Raw genomic sequence first — 22,686 nt, 5'->3', positions numbered from 1 at the left:
ACTGCTTTTTCAAACTGAGGGCTGGAAATATTAATAGCTTTTCAAATTAATTTAGGGGATGCAAACCGGAATTTTAGCACAGGCTAGGGTAGAACAGGAGAGAGCATTGAAGATTAGTGGAAGTGAGCACTATTTTGCGTAACTTTTGTTTCAGTTCTCCAAAGGGACAGAAGGATGTGCTGTGTAATGTGGTCAAAAAAGCTGGAAAGCCTCTGCATTCAGGACTAGAGTCTGAGCCAAAGATTTGGGTCAAGTTCCTCTGCGCGCGTCCCTGGCAGCCTCTGCGTTCCTTAAGTGCGTCCGGAGTCCCGCCCCCGGACAGCCTGCAGGTGTGCGCGCAAAGCCAGCACGTGGTGCCAGACGCTATTTAAGAGCCCATCTTCCCTTGCAGCTGCTTGCTGTTCAAGCCCTGCCGTCCTGGACCTGCCGGAGGCTCGCGGGTCTCGGAAAGCATCCCGCCGCTGGGGCTGCAGCCGGGGATGGGCGCCGCACACCTGCTCTGCGTTTTCTTGGCGCTCGCTGCGCCAGGGGTCCTCGGTGAGCTGGGAGGGGCAGCACAGAGGTAGGGACGCGCCTGGGGTAGGCATGGCCTGTCTGCCGCGAAGCAAAGCCGAGAGGCAAAAGCGAGAAGGCTGGAGCAGTGCTGAAGCTTGCCTGATCCCCGCTCGCTCTGGGGGACCCTCGCGATCTCTGGGTCCCAGGTGTCCCGGAGGGCTTGCTCCTCCCAGGGCTGGGATCGCCAGAATTGGAGGCTGCACTACAGAGGGGCACTGCATGATCTGCTCTCTGAGCTCCCAGCCCTGGGGACTCAACAGGTGCTGGGGCTCTCGGCGGACGTCTACTAGCGCTGAGCGCTACCGGGGACCGCGTAACCAAAACCTGCCTTTAACGTATGCAAAGCTCTCACCAGCATGCTCCTGGGGCGCGGGAGTTTATGCATGCCCTGAACTCGCTCTTGCCCAGTAAAAGTAGCAGAGTAAAAATACTGTCTGGTTCCTAGGCGTGGTTCTCATAATTTTTTGAACTTTGATGTGATGCTGGTGAAGAAATCCTAAACGATAAACACCTGGAGTCATAAAGAAACCTTGATAAGTGAATTAAAACTACAGTGTCCACCTGTTATTTACTCTCTGTAATGTCCAGGGCTCCAGACGGTCTCCTTCAATGTTTATTAGAACTCCCCTCATCCCAACTGGATTAATTTTAAAGAAGTATTGTAATTTATTAAGAATCTCTTGATGGTAAGATGAGTGTAACTTTCTAATTATCTCCAGGGTACAGTGACTTCCTAGTTTGACAAAGCTTACTGTATGCAGACCTCAATAACTGTGTGGCTTTGGGCAAGTCATTTAGCTCCTTGATCCTCAGTTTCTTCATCTGTAAAATGAAGCTACTGATAAGCTAAGACCTTACTGAGCTGCCGTGAGTATCAGATGACTTTAGGCAAACGAAGATGGTGGCTCTTCATATCAGTAACAAGACTACTTGTCATGCTGTTTTTATGGAGTCCGTATTTAAGCTTTATCACCCCCAGCTTGTGTTAAGGGGTATTCCATATGCTGGATCTATCTCACCTTATTTTGCTCCCTGACATTTAACTTTCTCAGACTCTTAACTGAACATTTTCCCAAACAGATCTCATCACTCTCTCCTACATATTAACTCCCTTCAAAGAAATGCACATTAACAACTTTCTCCAACACCTCTGTGTGGCATAGTTGCAGATCTGACTTCCCACCAGCACTCCATTCCTATTTCTAAATGAGGAGAGCACATTATCAACTGACAATCAGATTCTTCACCAGCCCCGACAACTTGTCATCTCCTCCAAGTGTGCTAGAGCATCCCCTCCCAGTACCAAAGAAGGACCATCCTCCAGGTCACGTAACTCCACACATATGGAAGAGCAAGGTCTACCTGTCTGTCAACTCTTACAGTTGATGTGCTTCTGATGTCTTATTTTTACACCCAATATTCTAATCTGAAGCATTATGATTACCTGTGTAACAATGTCTTCTCTTATGGATCGATCATTCTCATTCAGATTCCAACCTTTAACCCTTCCAGTGATGAAAGCCAAAATTTTTAAATGCATATATTTATTTTTCATCATTCTACTCCCTTGCTCAAAAATTTTTCAAAGGGCTTCCTACTACCATGGGATTAAAAAAACAATCAAACATCTTCAGCCTTTTGGGCCCTTTGCTTTCCCACTTCCTTACATGCACCCCTAACTCTCCATTGCTCCCTATTATGAATGCATTGTTCACCTTGCCTGTCACCCTTTGGTGCTTTGATCTTGTCTTGCCCACGTCCCCCTCCTGACCTTTGCTTCTACTGTGTGCCCTCCCTAGACTGTCCCTTGGCTCTTGACCAGTTCCTGCCCTTGAGTATGCTTAAGAAAATTTTCATTTTTTTTTTTGCCTTTTTTAAAATTCAGTTTTCCAGGTTTATTGAGAAATAATTGATATATATATATATATATATCACTGTATAAATTTAAGACATACATGATTGATTTAGGTATATTGTAAAATCATTACTACAATAGGTTAACATCCATCACCTCATATAGATACAATAAAATGGAAAGAAAAAAAGCTTATGGTGAGAACTCCTGGGATCTACTCACTTAACTTTCTTCTGTATCGTACAGCTGTGTGAACTATGACTTCATGTTGTACATTGTTTCACTGGTACTTATCTAGTAACTGGAAGCTTGTATTCTTTGACCACTTTCCTCCAGTTCCCCCTGCACCTCAACCCTTCACCTCCTGCTTCTGGTAACCACAAATCTGATCTCTTTTTCTATGAGTTTGGGCTGTTTTTTTGGCTTGTTTTTCTTTTTAATTCTACATATAAATGAGATCATATAGTATCTGTCTTTCTTTTATTTTACTTAGCATAATGCCTTCAAAGTCCACTCATGTTGTTGCAAATAGACAGAATTTCCTTGTTTTTGTGTGGCTGAATAATATTCCATTGTATATATACGCCACAACTTCTTTATCCATTCATCCACTGATGGACACTTAGGTTATTTCCATATCTTGGCTATTGTAAATAATGCTGTTAAGAACATGGGGTGCCAATATCTTTTTGAGTTATTGTTTTCATTTTCTGGGATATACTCCCAGAAGGGGAATTACTGGGTCATATTGTAGTCCTGTTTTTAATTTTGAGGGGGAATTGAAGTGTCTTTTAAAAATGCATGTTCCTGGATTCTGTCCCACCTTCCAGAGATGCACAGGTTTGGGGTGAGGCCAGGAAACTGAGGTTCAAAAAGTACTCTGGAGGATTCTGAAGCAAGCTTCTATAGGGTTCGCTGCTTGCTATGAGCAAAGTCACATGGGAAGCAAATGTCCTTCTTAGAGTGTTTTTCCTACTAAACCAATCCAAATTTCCTGCACTCTTAAATTCACTCTTGCCATGACTGATGGCCACACCTCACCTCATCATACACTAAGAAAACAAAATCATTAAATAGGAATTCCCTTATTTCCAATCATCTACCTCCATCTGAGATCAGATCCTTTCTCTCCCATGCTAAAACCTGCCAAGGGCTTCCTGTCCTATTAGAACAAAATCCTTGTTCCTTAACCTCAACTACTGGCCTCGGCTTCTCTGAAATTCTCTCTGCCCTTCCCTGCCCCTTCTGGTCCAGCCACCCTGGCCTTCTTTCGGTTCCTTGAACACAGTCCCATTTTTTAGGCCTTTGTACGAGGTGTTCCTCTGTTGAAATGCTCCTCCTACAGACCGTCCCCCCCTGTCTACCTCTGGATACTCAGGTCTCAGTTCCATGGTCACTCTTCTCTGACTCTTGTCTGATGGAGTGTGACCCCCCAGGCCACTCTTGATCACATAGCCGTGTTTTATTTTCCTCAGAGCACCTGTCTGCCTATGGAACCTCCTTGTTTATTTATTTCCTTGTTTGACATCTGTTCCCTCAGTGGAAACAAGTTCCATGAGAGCAAAGCCTTTATCTGTCTTCTTGCCTGATGAATCCCTATATAACTAGAAGCTCAGTGAACAAGTTCTCTTTCCTCCTGCAACAATGGGAAAAAGTGTGCTTTCTCCTGACAGAAGTACTTCCTCTTTCTGTGTTCATGATCCCATTTCACCCCTTCTTGCCTTTGCAAGGACTTGACCTCTGCAGAAAGCCTGTCTTGTAGCATCCATTTGCATCTCTGTTGGATCAGAGCAGGTAAACGTGCCCCGGGACATCCTAACTGGGAGCACGGAGGGGGCTGCACGTGAGCCAGGGAACCCTGTTTTTCCATCCCTCTTCTCATCCTTCTCAGTGGAACTTCTCATTGACTGCTTGCTCGCATTTCTTTATTTCCTTAACCCATTCCAGACATTCTCCTGCAGCTGCTCTCAGCAAGGTCACTATAGACCTCCATGCTGGCAAATCCAATGATCATTTTTCTACCCTTGTTTTCATCAGTCCTTCAGCAAAAGCTGACTTCCTCCCTCTTGAAGCAGTTTTCATTCACAAATCTTCCAAAACAGAAACCCTCTTGCCTATTGATTCTGCACTGGTCTGTTCACTCTTTGTCTCTTTGGCCCTCTCTCTAAATATTAGAGGGTCTTCAGGTTCAGCCCTGGGCCATTCAAAAATAGGCAGGAAACCCTATATTAAGTCATTTGATTTTAATAATTCTCATTCTCAATAACTTCTTCTATCTGCTCTCTGACCTCACTTTCAGGTTTATTTTCATTATCATGTTTGCTCTTCATTCATTTCAAATGTATTTCTAAGCCATTTCTCATAAAGCCACGTAGACACAGAGAGTGAAATGACATATTCTTGTTTTCCAGAAACTGTTAGTTTTGCCTTGATTTTAACATGGTTTGAGGAATGTATATGTCAGTGTCGTACCACCATCTTCTGTTTTAGATCCAGTCATGATCTACTCTGATTTTTACTCCTTAATTTAGAAAAATTTGAGTAGGGTGCAGTGACCTGAAGAAAATTCACACTACTTCATGGTTCATGGACTAACCTTCCCTTTTCTGGCATGGAAGAAGGCATGATTGCTGGACATTCTGTCTCGTGACTTGGAATTTTGGCAATTTCCTTACTAATGCGAGCTCGTGCCTCCTGAGAGAATTTCCAATTCTTCTTATTGAGGATAAGAATTTCCCATTATTTCTCATACAGAAAGTGTCATTCTTGCCTCCTTTCACTCGGAAGATCGTGTTATTAAGCACCCTTCTGCTTTTGCTGTTTCAAGATCTTGATTCCATCTTAGTCCATACCATTGCTATGGATTAAATCTTGTAAACTTAACTTGATTTTCTGGCTTCTGTGGAATTATTTAGTATTGCCATTGTTCACACTGGGTAATTAATTACAGGTTGGATCACTTGGTTAAGGTGAATTGGTACGAATAATGTCCGGGTCAGGAAACTGGTGTTCATTGAGGTCGAACCCTGACTTCCTCTATAGAATCTTGCTGTCTTGCGCAGGTAAGCCCTTGGAGACATTTGTCAGTGTTAATAGAGGAAACCAGAGATAGCAAAGAAAGAAAGAGAAGACATCTGCAGTGAGATCTGGATCCCAACAGTGGTGGCTATTTCCAGAGCCAGTCTGTATGGCTCCTCCAGCAGATGGGTCAGGCCGCAGCAAGGCTGGGTCTGGCTGCAGCCTGCGGAGCTCTGTGTGTACCATGGTGGCAGTTATTCCATGTTTTTTCTTTGATTTCCACCTGACCTCTTTCAGACTTGTTTGAAAAAGAAGGAGACTTATAAATTTGATAGTCAAATATACCATCTTTCTGGAGTTGAGACTTGAGCAGTCTTTATACCTATAAAATGATTTTTCCAGATACATCCTCAAGTGTATGGATGTTACACTTTGCTACCCATCTCCCAGGATAAGATTTGTTTGATTATCAATATCATTATTATTTTAAGTCACAGGGAACTGTCTCAAATGACTACTTTCATCGAATACCTACCGAAAAGCATTTACAAAAATTTTCTTAGGGGACATTATTACTCTACTAGGTTAATGGAATGAAATAATGAATGAGCATATCTACTTCTTGTTAGGACCTAAAGGTTTAATGTCTGAGATAATAAATCAGTTCATGTAAGTAATTTTAGGGAATCGTACCTGCACTGAGCTTACAAGGTGCTTGGTGTATTTTAGTTCCCTGTGCTATCTCAGAGAAGTTTTTATTTATAAAGTTTTAGTTTTTATTTATGAGCTTATAAGGAGATGGAACACCTCCAGAGTCTTTATGAATTTCATGTAAAGTTATTTTCTCAGCTTTTCTTCTGAAGTCTATCCTAAAAAGTCTGTATTTCTGTACTTATTTCTCTGTATATGTACCGATCCTGCAATGTTTATGTTCTTTGTTCCAGAAAATATTTCTCCATTTTAGATCTGTCTTCTAAAAACCAAGGTCGCCAAGGTAATTGGTGACAAAACAGAAGGAGGTCAGAAGTTTAAGCTTCTCTTAGTTTTGATATCCCTGTGGTCTTTGTCTCTAGGTCAGTGTAAGTTCCTGCCAAGGTATCCTTTTGCTAAGCCTAAAATTCAGAGTGATCAGTCTGAGTTTGCTGTTGGGACAACTTGGGAATATGAATGCCTTCCTGGGTATTTCAAGAAGTCATTCTTTACCACCTGCCTAAAGACCTCCAAGTGGTCAGATGCTCAGCAATTCTGTAAACGTGAGTAATAGAGGCATTTTGGGTCTATCCTGTTATGTTTAACAGAAAAAAAACAGCAAACTAAGAAGTCATCTAAAATGAAGGGGGCTCCTGGGTTCTCCATGTTTTCTTTTACTCCTAAGGGCATTGGATTTTGGGTTAAGTCATCACAGCTGGCCAACCCTATTTATCCTGTAAAGTCCAGGGCCTTGCTCCATGGTTTTTGGTATTGTTCTGGTTCTGTACTGCTAGAGTGAGGTTAGAAGTTAGTATACAAACAATATTGATTTCTCTCATTCTTATCCCATTCAATACAGAAAGTACTCTTGAGTAACTACTAGGTATGAAACATTAGGCTATATAATGGGCTAGGGAGAGATATAAAAATTAATCTTCTAGTTTCTGCCTTTGAGTGACTCCCATACTAGTTGTAGAGCCTAACTTTTAAACAAATACGGTGCTGTGATGTAATTTCTTTATGGAAATGAAGTTCTGTGAGGTCATGGAGAAGTAAATAGTATGCTACCTAAGAGAATTAGGCAGAGGAAATAGCATATACAAAAGCATAGAGGTATGAGAGAACATGATGTCTTTGGAAAATAGAAAAATTCCATGTGGTTGGAGTATCAAGTGCATGGTAAGAAATAATAGTTGATTAAGGGGATTGGAGCTTAATCATGATGGCCCATGTATTTAGTCCAATAAACAATGGTAAGTCATTACAAGTTTTTATATGTAGGGAGTGCCATGACCACATTTGTGCTTCTGAAAGAGAACGTGTGCAGTGGTACAGAAGTGGGTCAATGGAGACCGAAGTTAGAAAGGTAAATTTCATTAGTGATCCAATGAGAGATTACAGCAGTGACAAAATAATTGGCCTGCAGAGAGACTTCTGGAATTCAGTCACTACAATCTGGTGACCAACTAAATGAAAGGCAGGGGGCAGAGGATGAGTTATAGGAAGGAAATTATGACTATGAGGTTTTGTTACCACAAGACTTGGCAGATGATGCCATCAACTGACAGAACATAAAAAGGGGAAATTGAGGTTGTACATTATGGTCGACCACAAATAATGCTTGTATCCATGCTCAGAAATGTAGGCTACGTGCTTTATGCACAGTTGGAGCTGACTGACCCTTTGAAAGGTAGTATCGTGTCAAAAGTTTTTTGAATAAACATGAATAGACTAGTCCGCAAGTCCAGCCAGGTTGAGATGTAATATAAAACACAAAACATCCCCCAAATCCCAGTCCCCAATTCTGTTTTGTTTTCTTTTCCCTTGTAGGTAAATCATGTATGATTCCCAGTGAACTCCTCCATGGCTCTGTCCTCACACCCATGGGCATTGTGTTTGGGTCAACAATTACATATTCTTGTAATACAGGGTGAGTTGGCAAGAGACATCTCCAGGGCACTTGGGTTTTAGAGCAGTAGTTTGAGCCAGAACCCACCCGTCTTCCACAAGAGATCTGAGTAATTGCTACCTACTGTTAAAAATAGATAAGCAAAAATAGAATCACCTCTCTGATTTGCTCCAGAGACAACTTTTCAGGATCACCCACCAGAGAGGCTCCCTAGAAGAGAGAAGTTTGGGCTACTCTTCTTCCAATTTTAAATCTCCAGTGTTACTGACCAGGAGTTCAGATTTCATTTGACGTTAGATTGTTGAATCTTTTGTATGAGTCCTTAGTCTATCACCACTTCTTGTTATCATACATGATGTTCTATTCTTTGCCATTCTTTCAGTGGAAAAAGAACTAAGCTCTCCTAAAATGTACATCTAGCTGGGAGATGATCAGTCATCTCTTTGTCTTTAGATACCGACTCATTGGTGACTCATCTGCCACATGTATTATCTCAGACAATACTGTAATTTGGGATAAGGATGTGCCTTTTTGTGAATGTGAGTAAAATGATCCCTTTATTGGACCCTATGTGATTCCTCTTGTCCCCTTCTAGAGGGAAACTGGTCATCTACACATCAAAATGAGTACCCAGGAGGGTTACACTTGGTTTGTGGAGTTCTGAGCACAGAGCTATTCATTTATCTTCTTAATGCCTCCCAATTCCACCATACTTGCCTTTGATTACTATACTTTGATGATGTTGTTTCCTAGTGAATAAGTGCTTAAATCTAAAATATGCCACAAGATTACACTGCAACTGTATTCCATGTAAAATGTAGTCCATCTTAGGTGGCTTCCATAACAGATTATCTATACTCAGGTTGAGGGGAGGGACTGGTGACCAGATTACAGTCTTTTGAGTTATCATAAGGCCATTCCCAGGTATCTTCCTCCTTTGCTACCTCCTATTTAGAACCATCTTTGAGATAAGGACACAAAATTTCAACAACATGCGTTAACTATAGGCTAAATTGAAGTTGGTTTGCAAAGGTGAAGACAAAATTTCCAGAAAGTATAACACTAAAATGCATTCTCTCTTTTCCCACCTACTGCCTGAAAAGCTATTCCTTGTGCGCCACCCCCAGCCATCTCCAATGGGGACTTTCTCAGCAGCAGTAGTGAGTACTTTTACTATGGAATGGTGGTGACTTATCGGTGCCATGTTGGACAGAACAGGAAAAAACTGTTTGACCTGGTGGGCCAGCCGTCAATATATTGCACCAGCAAAGACAATCGAGTTGGCATCTGGAGCGGCCCTCCCCCTCAGTGTATTCCTCTAGTCAAATGCCCAATTCCAGAAGTTGAAAATGGAATTATGGAATCTGGATTTAGACGTGCATTTTCCTTAAATGATACTGTGATGTTTAAGTGTAAGCCTGGCTTCACCATGAAAGGCAGCAACACAGTATGGTGCCAACCAGGCAGCAAATGGAATCCTCCTCTGCCAAAGTGCTTCAAGGGTGAGTCGGGCTGAAACTTAGGAGATCTAGAAATAAAATGAGACTTTTGGAGAAACAGACACATGGCACCTATAAGAAGAGGAAGAGAAAGATAGAATATGTGGCTTGGGTATTCCTGGTTAAAGAATTTGAAACTAAATTTTGAAAGTGATAACTACGTGTTGAAGAGGTGGGGAATTTACTATATTCTGGGGCAATAGTAGACGAGCATTAATGTAGGGGAAACTAGAGGATGCTTCAAAAACCACCAAAAAAAATAGTAAGAAAGCCAACAATCAGAGATTTTTTCCCCAAAAAACATAAATATGGTTAGATTTTATTCAAATGAGGATAAAATAAACTGTCAATCCTTTTGGCCATGCCAATGGAGGAAATTGGCTGATGTCAGAATGTGATTAAAGATCCTGTAGATATTTTATATTCTCATATTGAAAACTGTAGCCTTTATGAAATAAGGCTAGAAGTAAGATTGAGCCTCTTTCCCCATTCTCATTGTCTCTCCGGCTCTTATTGAGGAACATCTAACTTACTAAAAACCTGGCAACATTTCGACCCCTCCTGCAAGGCTCCTAAATGTCATTAGCCTGGTTTGGGAGCAGGAAGAAAGGGAGATTTTGATGAAAATGTGTTCAATAGTTGTGTTCCCTTGGCTACAATGTTAGAAGATATCTGAGACCATTCTAGTTAAATGAAATGGAAAATGGGAGTGTGTGTAATATTGCCCAGCATAGATCAAGATAGGGAAAGCAGGTAGTCACATGGTTCGCCGTGTCTAAGAAAAGTCACACATTTTAGCGCCACTCCCCTTCACCCAAAGGCGTCTCTGTCTTCCACTCAGGAGAGCGGCCATGACCCCTTTCATCCTGCCCCGCCAACCCCAAGTCAGCTTAGGTTGTAGAGAAGAGAGTTTCTATTTCAGAAATGAATGGCCTCTGGTCCTGTTCTTTTCTCAGGGTGTCTACCACCTCCTCATATCCACCACGGTAATTATAACAAAATGGATCATGAATTCTTTCCATTTGGACAGAAAGTGTCCTACAGCTGTGAGCCTGGCTACGCTCTGGTTGGAACTCACATTGTGAAGTGCACACCCTTGGGAACATGGAGCCCTACGGCCCCCACATGTGAAGGTGCCTGAAGCTCTATTCCACCTTAAGGAAACTCCTCTGTTTCCTGACTCTTCATGTGCCTGCCTTGTGTCTTTTCTTTCCTAGTGAAATCATGTGATGCCATCCCAAGCCAGCTTCTCAATGGCCGTGTTGTGGCTCCTCCTAATCTCCAGCTTGGGGCAGAGGTTTCATTTGTTTGTGATAAGGGGTGAGTGTAAGGTGACAGGGGCTGAGTTGAGACCTGAGATCCATAGCTGGGCATTGCAAAGTGTGATCTTTAAAATTAGTTTAAATTTTTTTCTCTCTCTATTTTTTTCTCTCCTCTTTACATTTTATGACTAACAATTCTGTTATTAAGCAAATCACATGGGCTCTCCAAGTGTATGTATTACATGTGGCCAGCCAGAGCTGGGAATTGTCCTTTCATCATTTGAAAGAGCAAAGTTGGCCGTTAGTAGTTAAGGCTTCTATTATGGAGAATGAATAGATGATGGGGGTTCAGTAAGAGGGGCTCTTTGGGGTGAGCTTAGAGAACAAGGTCTTTGATGTTTTTCTCACTAGGAACTGAGTACTTTTTCCTTCTGTGAATTTTGACATTTGGATTTAAGGAAGAGTTCAAAAAAGAATATAATCATTAGGATTTTTTTCTGTGTTTTTACCTGGTCTGAAGTCACCACAAAGCTGAGCTGGTTCACAATGTTGGACTTTGTCCTTAAGCCAGAAATGCATAAAAAGAGGAGGGATTAATTCAGTACAACTGAGAATTGGTTTGTTCTGGTGATGATTCGCTACCCATTATTGTTTAAGGTACCGGTTAAATGGCCAGTCTTCTAGTACATGTGTCTCAAAAGGAATGGGAGTATTCTGGAATAATAAGTTTCCTGTCTGTGAACGTGAGTAGCAAGCAAAAAATAATCAAGTATGGATCTTGACCCTTGATTTTTCATGTGTTCCTGTGCATTTATCGGTTATAGCATCTTATTCATATGTGTGCTTTGAATATATATATGTCATTCTTCCATATGTTCTAGAATGTGGGTAAAAACTGAATTTACTCAGTTGACTACATACTGTTTTAAGTATTCTATATGTAGAAAGATAAAGGCTCTCGAAAGTTCCCTGTACTGAAACTGAGTGGCACTGATGTGCTGAAATGGCTTGGCCGCATCTTCTTTGCCAGTTCCTCTACTGATGAACAGCTCTTGGAGCTAAGTGGGAATCAACCAGAAGTTCTGGAGGTTGGCAATTTTCCCTTTATTCTGAGACTCACTCAGGAAAGGTGTTCATATACCAATGCAGCTATATGCAGTTGATACCCTTCATGCCCATTAGGACAAGTAAATAAAAGATAGGCTATGAGGTCATCATTCAAAACCTCTGATTACTTCCTGTGGCTTTTTTAAAGGGGTCCAGTATCAAAGGATGACATATGACATATAGGAAACTGTAGTATTTTTTGTAACAGAACAGAATGTGGTCCTACCGCTTGTAGCCCCAGTTGCCTATTTGAACGAGGAATTAAAATTTTTATGTTCCAGGTATTACACTTGCTCCTTTCAGGTACTTCTATCTCACTGGATTGTTATTACAACCTTATGAAGTAGCTTGAATTATACTATAGCCTAGGAAACTGAGGCTCATGGAGGGTAAGACTTGCCTGAGGTCACACAGCTATTGAATGACAGTGGAATTCGAAACGAGGTCTGCTGAGCCCAAATCTTATTAGTCCATGTTGTCTTCACACACTTGATTGGCACGTCATTAACATTATTTTAATGCCTAGTTTGCCTTTTGTTTCATTACTAAAATTGATTAGGCTCAGAGCTATTCAATAAATCCTGTTCCGTTGTTAGTCAAGATGGCACTTATAGTCCAATGTTGATTTGTTTACTGAGGATCAAGAGAAAGGTAAGAATTTAGGAGCTTGGGGGATAAGTAGGGATTATGAACAATAGATAAATTATACAAATTTCTAGTCTATTTCTGAAAAAGTTGCATGACCTCTATTTCACCTAAGTGTGATGGTTTTTGTTGTCATGATCCGTGTGATGACATTATTTCCTTTTCTGCTTTTCCAGGAATTTCTTGTGACTCTCCTCCTCCTATCAAAAATGGTAGGAGTGGTTACTTCTCTGGTCCCATACCTCTTGGCACTGTTCTAAGGTTCTCTTGCCTCAGTGGCTTCCGTCTCATTGGAGAAAAAAACATTTTTTGTATAAGTAAAGACCAAGTGAAAGGAATCTGGGATAAAGCTGCTCCTGTATGTGAACCATTCAATAGGAATTCTGTTTGCCCTGAGCCCGTAGTACCAGGGGGATACAAAGCTAAGACATCTAGACCACCATACAGACATGGTGATTCTGTGACGTTTACCTGCAATGCCAACTTCACCATGAAAGGAAACAAATCCGTTTGGTGCCAAGCAAATAAAACATGGGGGCCGACACCGCTACCAACCTGTGAGAGTGGTAAGTAAACATAAAAATAAAACTGAGCGGGGAGGGTGGAGCCTTGCACTTCTGTGCAGGCCAAGTTTTGTGTTATTCTGAAGGAAGGTCAGTAGTGGGGGTGGTGAGTGGTTGTGTGAATGGTGGGGGTGGCGGGGGTAAGCAAGGGAAAGGGTGAAAATTATGATTTCCTACTTTTTCTTAGTCATGGAAGGAATTACCTGTTCATTCAACAAACATCAAAAGAGCAATGAATTTTTGAGTGTAATAGAGAAATGTAACTGAACATATCAAATAATTAAATAGAATAACTTTCTCAAGGCTAGGGGCCAGAGCTGGTTGGGCCTGTGGGAATTAGATGGTTTTAAACTGTATAACTGGGTTACATGTAAACTGAGAAGAAATGTGGGATCTAACAGCAAAAATACACCCAATGGATTTAAACTCATCTTTAAATAGCTGTTAATATCTGGCAGAAATGATGCCCTCCCTGTTCTCTGGGGCCTCTGTAAATACTTTCTTAAGTGATCCACTATATTCCCAAATCATCTCTGAAGCTCTAACATTTCAAATCAAATGACTTTGAACAGAGGGACAACTATGAGTTCTTAACTTCCTTTCCGTTTGGTTTGGTTTATGTTGCTGATGAAATCTTAATCTGAATTTCAATTATATAATCGCAAGGACTGGCAATATTTGCCACAAATGATACCATCAAAATTAGCTATTTATTTTCCCAATAAAGAACAATATTGACTGATTATAAATCAATTAAAGAGTTGAGAAACTGCTAGATAGACTTGTATTTTTCTAATATTTATAGGTAAATTTATAATTAATCTTGACAATTAGAAAGACCTTAAGGTAATCACAAAACAAGGTGACCATGGAAAACAATTGAGCCCTTATAAAGATTTAGATATATCTATATATATTGATGTAGAAAAAAAATTATTAATCAAAGAAAGCAAGGCTTAGAATAATATGGATCAAGTACATACATGCAATATGTGTGTATATGTGTTTCACATATAGGATTCAAAAAACTATATTACTAATGTCTGGGAGGATAACCCCCTCAGACTAGGCTTAAGGGTAGGATGAAAGTATGGGTGAAAATGGACTTTTGTTGGTAGTTGAAAATTTCACAGTGCAAATGTAATTCAATGTGTAACTGAAAATGAAAGTTAATATACTATTTGTGGTATAAAATGGACACACTGAAACCATACCTGTTTGATCTTTGAAAGACTGAGTTGAAAACTAGTAATGACATAGATCACGTCATTTATTAGGATATATGTACTAAGTCAAAAATCAAGATGGTGAAGGACATACCATCTTACGCCTTTTCCTACTATGTGCATGTAAAGATTTCCACCTGGAGTGTCCACCACTTCCCGTGATCCTTAATGGACGTCATACAGGGAACAATGCTGGCCCCGCTGCCCCAGGAGTGTCTGTGACTTACAGCTGTGACCCTGGTTACTTACTTAATGGAGAAAAGACCATTCGATGTTTGTCTACAGGAGAGTGGAGTGCTGTCATTCCCACATGTGAAGGTATGCTAAATTTATCATCAATTTTAAGAGTTGGGCTATTCTGTTACTTGCCATGCTTTGCTCATCTTTGGCCTGTTTTCTAGAGGCACAGTGTGAATCTCCAGGACCATTGCTCAACGGGCAGATAAAGGGGCCTGCAAGTCTTCGGGTTGGCGTAATTGTGTACTTTTCCTGTGACGAAGGGTGAGTGTCCAGCGGGCGCATGAGATTGAATTCATTTGACTTCATGTGCAGGGGGTGACCGTGCATCCTGGAGGGGGCTCCTCCCCGAGGGGCTGTAGACCTTCAGGGTGAGGAAGAATGCTGATAAAAGGAGTCAGTGCACACAAATTAAGTTAATTTGTCTTGGATTTTAAGTGGAAGCTGTTTTTCTGCTGCACTAACTGCTTTTAACTGAAATGACCACCCTTTGTCCCCAGGTATCAATTACAAGGCCAACCTTCTAGTCAGTGTGTAATTGCCGAACAGAAGGCTTCTTGGACCAGGATGCCCGTATGTAAAGGTAGGTTAGGCAACAGTGGTTTGCAACTAGTTCCTTGGTCCTTGATCAGGACACTGCGTTCTCAGCTTAACTAAAGCTTTTGATGGTGTTATCACTATACAGAATCTTATAGAGCAAAGACCTCACCTAGGAATTCTTATGGGATGTGTTCTTCACTGACACGTCCTTCAATTACCTCTTTATTCTCTGCTTGTCACATAAAACAGTCTTCCCAGGCTTCTGTGAAAGCAATGTTGACTTGCCAGCCAGACTGTGCACATAAAGGAGATTATTTGGGGGAAAAAAATATCAAAGGATGAACAGAGTAGATATATTCAGGAATAAAGTTTTGGATCATACTTTTCAAAATATATTCCTGTAGCTGTCTTGATTGATTCATTACATTCAACTGTCTCAGGCCCTGAAGCCAGGACGTAACCGTGGAATGAAGCCACATCTGAGGCAGTCTTTGTTTGCGGTTCAGCTGCCATCTTGTCATTTCTCTCTGTAATTTCTCCAGAAATTTTTTGCCCGCCACCTTCTCCTGTTCTCAATGGAAGACATTCAGGCAGCTCTTCAGTGAACTTTCCATATGGAAGCACAGTCACTTACACCTGTGACCCGGACCCAGAGCGAGGAGTCAGCTTCACCCTTATGGGGGCGAAAACCATCCGTTGTACCACTGATAGTCAGAAGAACGGGGCCTGGAGTGGCCCGGCCCCACACTGTGAACTTGCTACTTCTGCAGTTAGGTGTCCACCTCCCCATATCCTAAGAGGCCAAATATTATCTGGGCAGAAAGATCAATATTCCTATAACAACACTGTGGAATTTGCTTGCCTGTTGGGCTTCACCATGAAGGGCAGCCCAAGAGTCCGATGTAATGCCCAGGGCGCCTGGGAGCCGTCAGCACCCGTCTGTGAGAAGGGTGGGTATTCCGGTACTCAGGAAAGCTGCCCTTGATTCACCTTCCTGAAGAGATAGAGGGAGTGGTTATGGAAGGAAGCACTTTCCAGTTTCTAGTCCCCTCAATTCTGCTAAATAGGGTGAATATAAATTATATAGAAGCCTTTAACACCACCCCTCACCACTGTTTCATTTTGTGGAGGTATCCTTGGGGAAAAGATGTTAGGAATCACTAAGTTGCCCATTTCTTTGGGAAAACTGGGAACAAATGCTGTCTTGTCTTAGTAGTGATTTCTTAAAAGGGAAGCCAGCAAAGCCCCCCACCCCTGGGTATATTGGAATCTCCCATTCAAAGCATACAAGATACTTCCTTAAGGAAAGAAGAGATAGGCGAAGAAGTAAGAGCATTGAGTGGGAGCTGAACAAAATCTGCAGCAGCCTAAGTGCAGAAAAGGCTGATCTAAAATTGCCCCAAACCGGGCTGTGAGATACCTTTCAGACCATAAGACTTCCACCAGAGTGGAAATGTAGGGTTAATGACAGTATCTTTGGCTGTATCTTTCTGCTGTTTATATAAGAAAACTTTTCTTCCTTTCCTTTAGAGTGCCAAGCTCCTCCTAAAATCCTCAATGGGCAAAAGGAAGATAGGCGCATGATCCACTTTGACCCTGGAACATCCATGAAATATAGCTGTGACCCTGGCTATGAATTGGTGGGAGAAGCATCCATACATTGTACCGCTGAGGGCGTGTGGACACCCGCTGCCCCTAAGTGCAAAGGTGCCAGGCTTTGAATGTAGACATTTTGTGGTTTGGGGATTGTCTTGAGTTGATTTCTCATCCTAGTCTCTTTTCTTAGTGGCAGAATGTGAACCTGTAGGAAAGCAACTCTTTAAAAAACCCCAGGATCAATTCATTAGACCAGATGTTAACTCTTCTTGCGATGAAGGGTGAGTGAGGGCTACCTCAGCCTGAACTAGGTCTGCTTATCGGTGAGCACTGCACACTCTGTGTAAGACTATCTGAAAGACCCTTCCCTGTCCATGTTCATGGAAGTGTTGATTGCACTATTTTTCCATGCATGGAAACTATGCCTATGCAATGGATGGGTGCTGCTGATGCTGCCTACATTTTTGTTCTCATGCTGCTTGTCCTGAAAGTGGTGAGTCTGCTTTTGAGCCAATAGCTCTTAGTTCAGTGGTCATCAGATGGCAAAATGATACGAATCTTTGTTTCTAGGTACCGGTTAGATGGGAGTGTTTATCAGCAGTGTAAAGGCACAATTCCATGGTTTATAGAGATTCGTCTTTGTAAAGGTGAGTAGCAAAAATAATGGAGGATCTGAAATAACATGAAATCTGTGCATTTCCTGGGAGATTTCTGTGTTGGGCCATGTTATGGGAAGGAGAATATTAGATTCTGTTCTATGAACTTTGTCAACAGTTATAGTTGCACAGTTTTGCTGAGTTGCTGCTGTCATTTCTTTCTACTTCAAAGCATAAGAATCACTTCGTTTAAATGTAGTTAGTTCCTGATTTTCTTTGTGATTTAGGAGTATACATGAGGGCAGTGAGTATATGAGCCACCATAGTTAACTTGGGGTCCCCTGTGGCTTAGTGGAGAGAAAGAGGATTGGTGTGGGATCTGAACTCAGATTCTGTTTTTACTGCTTAATGTGACTTTATGCAATTCACGTAACTTCTCTGAAACTCCAGCCTCTTATCTGCAAAGTCAGCATAAGACAGCAGACTTGAAAGTTATTAGAATTAAATGGTACTAGCCCTACTTCGCAGATAAGAAAATTTGCTGTCAAAAAGTAGATGGTCATCAACAATATTCTTAGCTAACCTATCATATCACTCAGCGCAAAGATGGTACTCAATAAGGCTTAATACGTATTCTACTCTCATGTGCCTTTTATCCATCTATTGATTATTAAAAAAAATAATTCTATCATTTAATAATTTACTACCAGCCTTCACTGCCTCACAACATGATATTGCTCTATATATTTCCTTTCAACAAAGATTTCCATTCCAAAAATCTTTCCTATGAAATCTGTTGAAATTGAATTTTACATACATAATGAGCTTTGATATAACTCGTATCATCAAAACTCTCCCATATACCCTCTAGGAAATCTGTTAACCACAGGCTCCTAATCAGCTTCATTTCTCTTCTTTGGTGTCTTAATACTAGAACAGATTTCTACAGTGACTTCTCATTTCTCTAGAAATAACCTGCCCACCACCCCCTGTCATCTACAATGGGACACACACAGGAAGTTCCACCGAAGACATTGTGTATGGGACCACCGTCACTTACACATGCAACCCCGGGCCAGAGACAGGAGTGACGTTCCACCTCATCGGGGAGAGCACCATCCATTGTACGAGCGACGATCAGAAGAGAGGCATCTGGAGCGGCCCTGCTCCTCGCTGTAACTTTTCCCTCCCTGCTGTGCAGTGCTCACATGTTCGTGTTGCAAACGGGTACAAGATATCCGGCAAGGAAGCCCCGTATTTCTACAATGACAGTGTGACATTCAAGTGTAACAATGGGTTTACTTTGAGAGGCAGCGGTAAAATCCGTTGCAAAGCCAATAACACCTGGGATCCTGAAATACCAGTTTGTGAAAAAGGTAAAAACCCAGTGGTGGAAAGAAAAATGTGGTATTCATTTATTCATTATTGTTTATTATCTCCCACCCAAAAATAGAGTCATGGAAAAAGGCAAGGGGGTACCGATTACTATCCCATTCCTTTCGTCCTGTAATAGAATGTCCTATGTGTGTTGTGTATGTTCTTTGTGTAAATTCCCTGTTAGATCTGGGATATATTCAGGGTAAATAATGAGAGGACTTTTCTAAGGTGCCTGATGACTACATAAGAGCAGAAAGCATTCAGTAATGAGTTAGAGCCTCATGATCTTTGGTTTAAAAGCTTCAGATTGTCTGTTGTCAAACGTTGTATACTTAATGTTCTTGAGTGTAATTCCTTTCTTGTTGTATTTATGTGGGGAGTTTTCTCTTCAGGCTGCCAGCCACCTTCTGGGCTCCAGCACGGTCAGCATACAGGTGGAAATAGGGTCCTCTTTGTCTCTGGGATGACAGTAAACTACACCTGTGACCCTGGCTACTTGCTTGTGGGAAACAAATCCATTCACTGTATGCCTTCAGGAAATTGGAGTCCTTCTCCCCCTCGGTGTGAAGGTACTTTCCGCTTCAGAGTTGTCTTTCTCTGTGATATCAGACATGTATAAGTAATTCCAACTTTGTTCCTCTAGAAGCACCATGTCATCCGGTGGGAGAAGACCTTCATAAGCTTCCAGCTGATTCACACATCATATCAGTTAATACATCCTGTCAAGTTGGGTAAGTGTGAGGTGATCCATTCTACAAAAAAGTCTCCACCTTGTTTTGTCCATGAATTCTACTCTCAGCTTGTCTTGTGGCTTTCTGTAGAGGGTCCTCATTGTCACATTTGCAGAGAATATGAGTTTCAAAGATCTAACTAGCATCTCTGGCTTTTCAATCCTTTCTTGACCTGGAAATGGCTGTGCTGTGACTCCATCTAAAATAGTTTTCTTAATTGAGAGGAGAAAAGTTTTAACTTCTAGCTGTCAAAGTTCTTATTTAGAAGTGCCTCTGTATTTGTGGTTTGAGAAGTTAGGTTGCAGAGATGTGATATTGGAAAGAGGAAATGTACAATAATCCCTCTCTAGGTACCAGTTGACTGGATATGCTTATCGGAAGTGTCAAGATGCTGAGAATGGGGTTTGGTTCCAAAGGATTCTACTTTGTAAAGGTAAGTTAGGGAAAAAGTTGTAGGGGGTTAGAGAGGGCAGGCCATTGAGGAGCTAGTCTGTCTGTTCTATCTCAGTGTACAGAGATAAGAAAAATCTCTCGTGTTTGGTTAGCACTGACACTGGGAAATTTAGTTGGCAAGTAGAAACTGAGCATCTGCCCTATCTCTGCTAATTGCTCAAGGTTAAAAAAAAGATATAGCCTGTATTTGTAGTCCATGGGAACATAGACATATTTATTCTTTTCTTAATACTTCACTGCATTTTCTGAATTTTTTTGGAATGAGAATGGATTATTCATATAGTTAGAAAATTCAATAAGGCTGTTTTAAAGAAAGCATTATCCAAGTTTTAAAGTGCAAAGAATCTTCTAAGTATATGTAGTTCATGCAGTTATATAGTTTTGTTTGTACCTGAATGAAGGCTGTCTCCCTTGGTGTACTAACTGAAGGAGAATTTCCTAAATTTCTTCTGCAGTTATTCACTGTCAGCCTCCACCAGAGATTGACAAGGGGAGGCACAGAAGCGTGATGATAAAACACTTTCTGTACGGCAATGAAGTCTCTTATGAATGTGACCAAGGATACTATCTTCTGGGAGAGAAAACTCTACGATGCATCAGTGCCTCTGAAGAGCATGGATCCTGGAGTGGACCTCCCCCACAGTGCCTAAAATCTCCTGCTGTGACTCACTGCCCTAACCCGGAAATCAAACATGGATACAAGCTAAATAACAGTCACTCTTCATATTCCCACAATGACGTAGTGTATGTTGCCTGCAATCCAGGCTTCATCATGAATGGCAGTCACTTGATCAGGTGTCACACCAGTAACAAATGGGTGCCAGGTGTACCGACTTGTATCAAAATGGGTAAGATATTCTAAGGCATGAGGTACGGGATGTTGCAAAGAATAAAGAAAGAGGGGTTTGAATTTTCACTTGCCAGTCTGCCTAAAGAAAAGTGTGTAAGTGCAAAGGCAATTCTTCTGTTTTACATGATACCTGCCTTATCTTCTCACCTGATTCTTTTTTCCCCTTTCCTTTCTAAAGTGTATTGAGCAAAAGTACATGACAGGATAATGGTGAACTGTCAAAGTGATGGAGTCTCCTAATTGTAGTGTTTCTATTAATTTTATAGTAAGACAAATGCACATACCTTTTTTGAAGGCAAATGTTTAGCAGTAAAATTGCTTGATTATTTGATGTTTAATTATCAGATTAATTGCAATACCGACCAGAAAGAGAACTTTGTGTGGTCTGGAGAATGAAGCTGTCCTTCAAACCCATTGAATTGTCTCTCTCGTAATTTTAGTTATCATTTGGCAGTTTTATTTCCTGTCAATGACTGTCTGCCACAGAGGTGGCCAATAGATCATCCAAGAAGTAGATTCAGCTCAGCGGAACTGTTTCCTTTTGCCAGTACACTAGCCTCATTTTAAGTGAAACCCAGGTCCACAGCCCAAGATAAACAGTGGACCTGCCATGTACTGAGGGCCCCCTTTGCTTTCCTGAAAGGTACCAGCAACTTGAACTGGGTGGTGGCTGCCATTTTTAGGACAGGTGCTCTGATTTGTCATATCTGGTGGCATCCCTTCCTGGCTCCTGTAGGCATTGAGGTGTTTGACCCTTGAACTAAAGCCTCTTTGCTATTTCAAGTGGGGGAAAATGAATACTATTTGCTTATAGATAACACTTGTGGGCCACAATCATTGACGTTTCATTACCTTACTTTTGGCATTCTCTTCTTCAGATCATATACGATTGAAGCAAACAATGCCTATCTCTGCCCAGCGCTGCTTGGTTAAAGTGGAATGACTTTCTGGGTACCAGTGAATTATCTAGTTGCCTGCCTGCCTTTCTGTCTCTCCATTACCCACAGACAGTGTTGGGTCTATGTTCCCATGTGCTCCATTAAAGATGTTTTTCTGTTGGTGTTTCAGCTTCCTTGGGCTGCCAACCCCCACTTAAGATCCCCAACGGGAATCATTCTGGTGGAGATATAGCTCGATTTTCTCCTGGAATGTCAATCTTGTACAGCTGTGAGCATGGCTACCAGCTGGTGGGAGAGGCATTCCTTCTTTGCACACATATGGGAAACTGGAGTCAACCTACCCCTTATTGTAAAGGTACATTGCCTTTTTTCTCTCCTTTTCAAACCAAATTTGTCCCAAATAGGCAGATTCAGTTAGGTACTCTCAATTTAGAACAGCCAAATAAATGCATGAATTGGATCATTTAATTAAATGCATTTAACAGGATTAATTTAATTGGATTATACATTAACAAACCTAAATACCAAAAAATAAAAAAAATAATTTAGGGCATAGCCTATCTAATGAGTGATCACTTACGTAGTCATTTAAATATAGAACATTGAAGTGCTTACTGTAAATGTGTAAATTAAACAGCTAAAGTGCAAGTTGAATTTTCACTATGATTATGGTTGTCAGTGTGCATTTGACAGAATATTAATAAAAAGCACAATGGTCTTTTCAGTATATTTCCTCTGGGTGGTGGGATTATGGGTATATTTTTTATAAAACCTTTAGTACTTCATTTTCATTATCATAAACAATGCATATGAAGTATGAGTAGTGAGTCAAAATCTAATATATATTGAGCACTTTTTCACTACATGCCAAACACTGAGGAGAGTATTTTGCATGCACTATCTCATTTAATCTTCATGAGTACTGCATGAAGTCGGTGCCATTGTTCTTCCTATATTATGGACGAGGTGTCAGCAGAATGGAGAGATTTATAACTTTCCCAAGTCACACAACTAGGAAGTCCTAGAGGCAGGATTCAAACCCCAAACCTCACACTACTGATCCCTATGCTGAAGAGAT

General features: G+C 41.2%; 1 protein-coding gene across 4 annotated transcripts in view; it reads left to right on the top strand.

The window, feature by feature from the left end:
* The first annotated feature begins 376 nt into the window (after window positions 1–376).
* Window positions 377–22,686, top strand: part of LOC118925978 (complement receptor type 2) — a 140,282-nt gene continuing 117,972 nt past the window's right edge. Inside the window, exons 1-17 of one of the 4 annotated variants that reach the window (XM_057508014.1) lie at window positions 377–537; window positions 6,502–6,681; window positions 7,949–8,048; window positions 8,481–8,566; window positions 9,131–9,529; window positions 10,483–10,659; window positions 10,744–10,846; window positions 11,446–11,531; window positions 12,717–13,106; window positions 14,459–14,647; window positions 14,731–14,830; window positions 15,067–15,149; window positions 15,649–16,056; window positions 16,637–16,813; window positions 16,893–16,983; window positions 17,273–17,349; window positions 18,267–18,473. In XM_057508014.1, the coding sequence (XP_057363997.1) occupies window positions 480–537; window positions 6,502–6,681; window positions 7,949–8,048; window positions 8,481–8,566; window positions 9,131–9,529; window positions 10,483–10,659; window positions 10,744–10,846; window positions 11,446–11,531; window positions 12,717–13,106; window positions 14,459–14,647; window positions 14,731–14,830; window positions 15,067–15,149; window positions 15,649–16,056; window positions 16,637–16,813; window positions 16,893–16,983; window positions 17,273–17,349; window positions 18,267–18,473 (2,911 nt within the window). In that variant the 5' untranslated portion in view covers window positions 377–479. Of the gene's footprint in view, window positions 538–6,501; window positions 6,682–7,948; window positions 8,049–8,480; window positions 8,567–9,130; window positions 9,530–10,482; window positions 10,660–10,743; window positions 10,847–11,445; window positions 11,532–12,716; window positions 13,107–14,458; window positions 14,648–14,730; window positions 14,831–15,066; window positions 15,150–15,648; window positions 16,057–16,636; window positions 16,814–16,892; window positions 16,984–17,272; window positions 17,350–18,266; window positions 18,675–19,055; window positions 19,245–19,318; window positions 19,407–19,756; window positions 19,840–20,314; window positions 20,708–21,777; window positions 21,964–22,686 lie in introns of all 4 variants that reach the window. The other 3 variants (XM_036909838.2, XM_036909837.2, XM_036909839.2) reach the window with 3 other exon arrangements.

This window comes from Manis pentadactyla, chromosome 9 (genome assembly GCF_030020395.1).
Source record: "Manis pentadactyla isolate mManPen7 chromosome 9, mManPen7.hap1, whole genome shotgun sequence".
NCBI classification, from domain to species: domain Eukaryota; kingdom Metazoa; phylum Chordata; class Mammalia; order Pholidota; family Manidae; genus Manis; species Manis pentadactyla.
The sequence above is the reverse complement of the archived record's forward strand: the minus strand, read 5'-3'. Positions and strand labels throughout refer to the sequence as shown.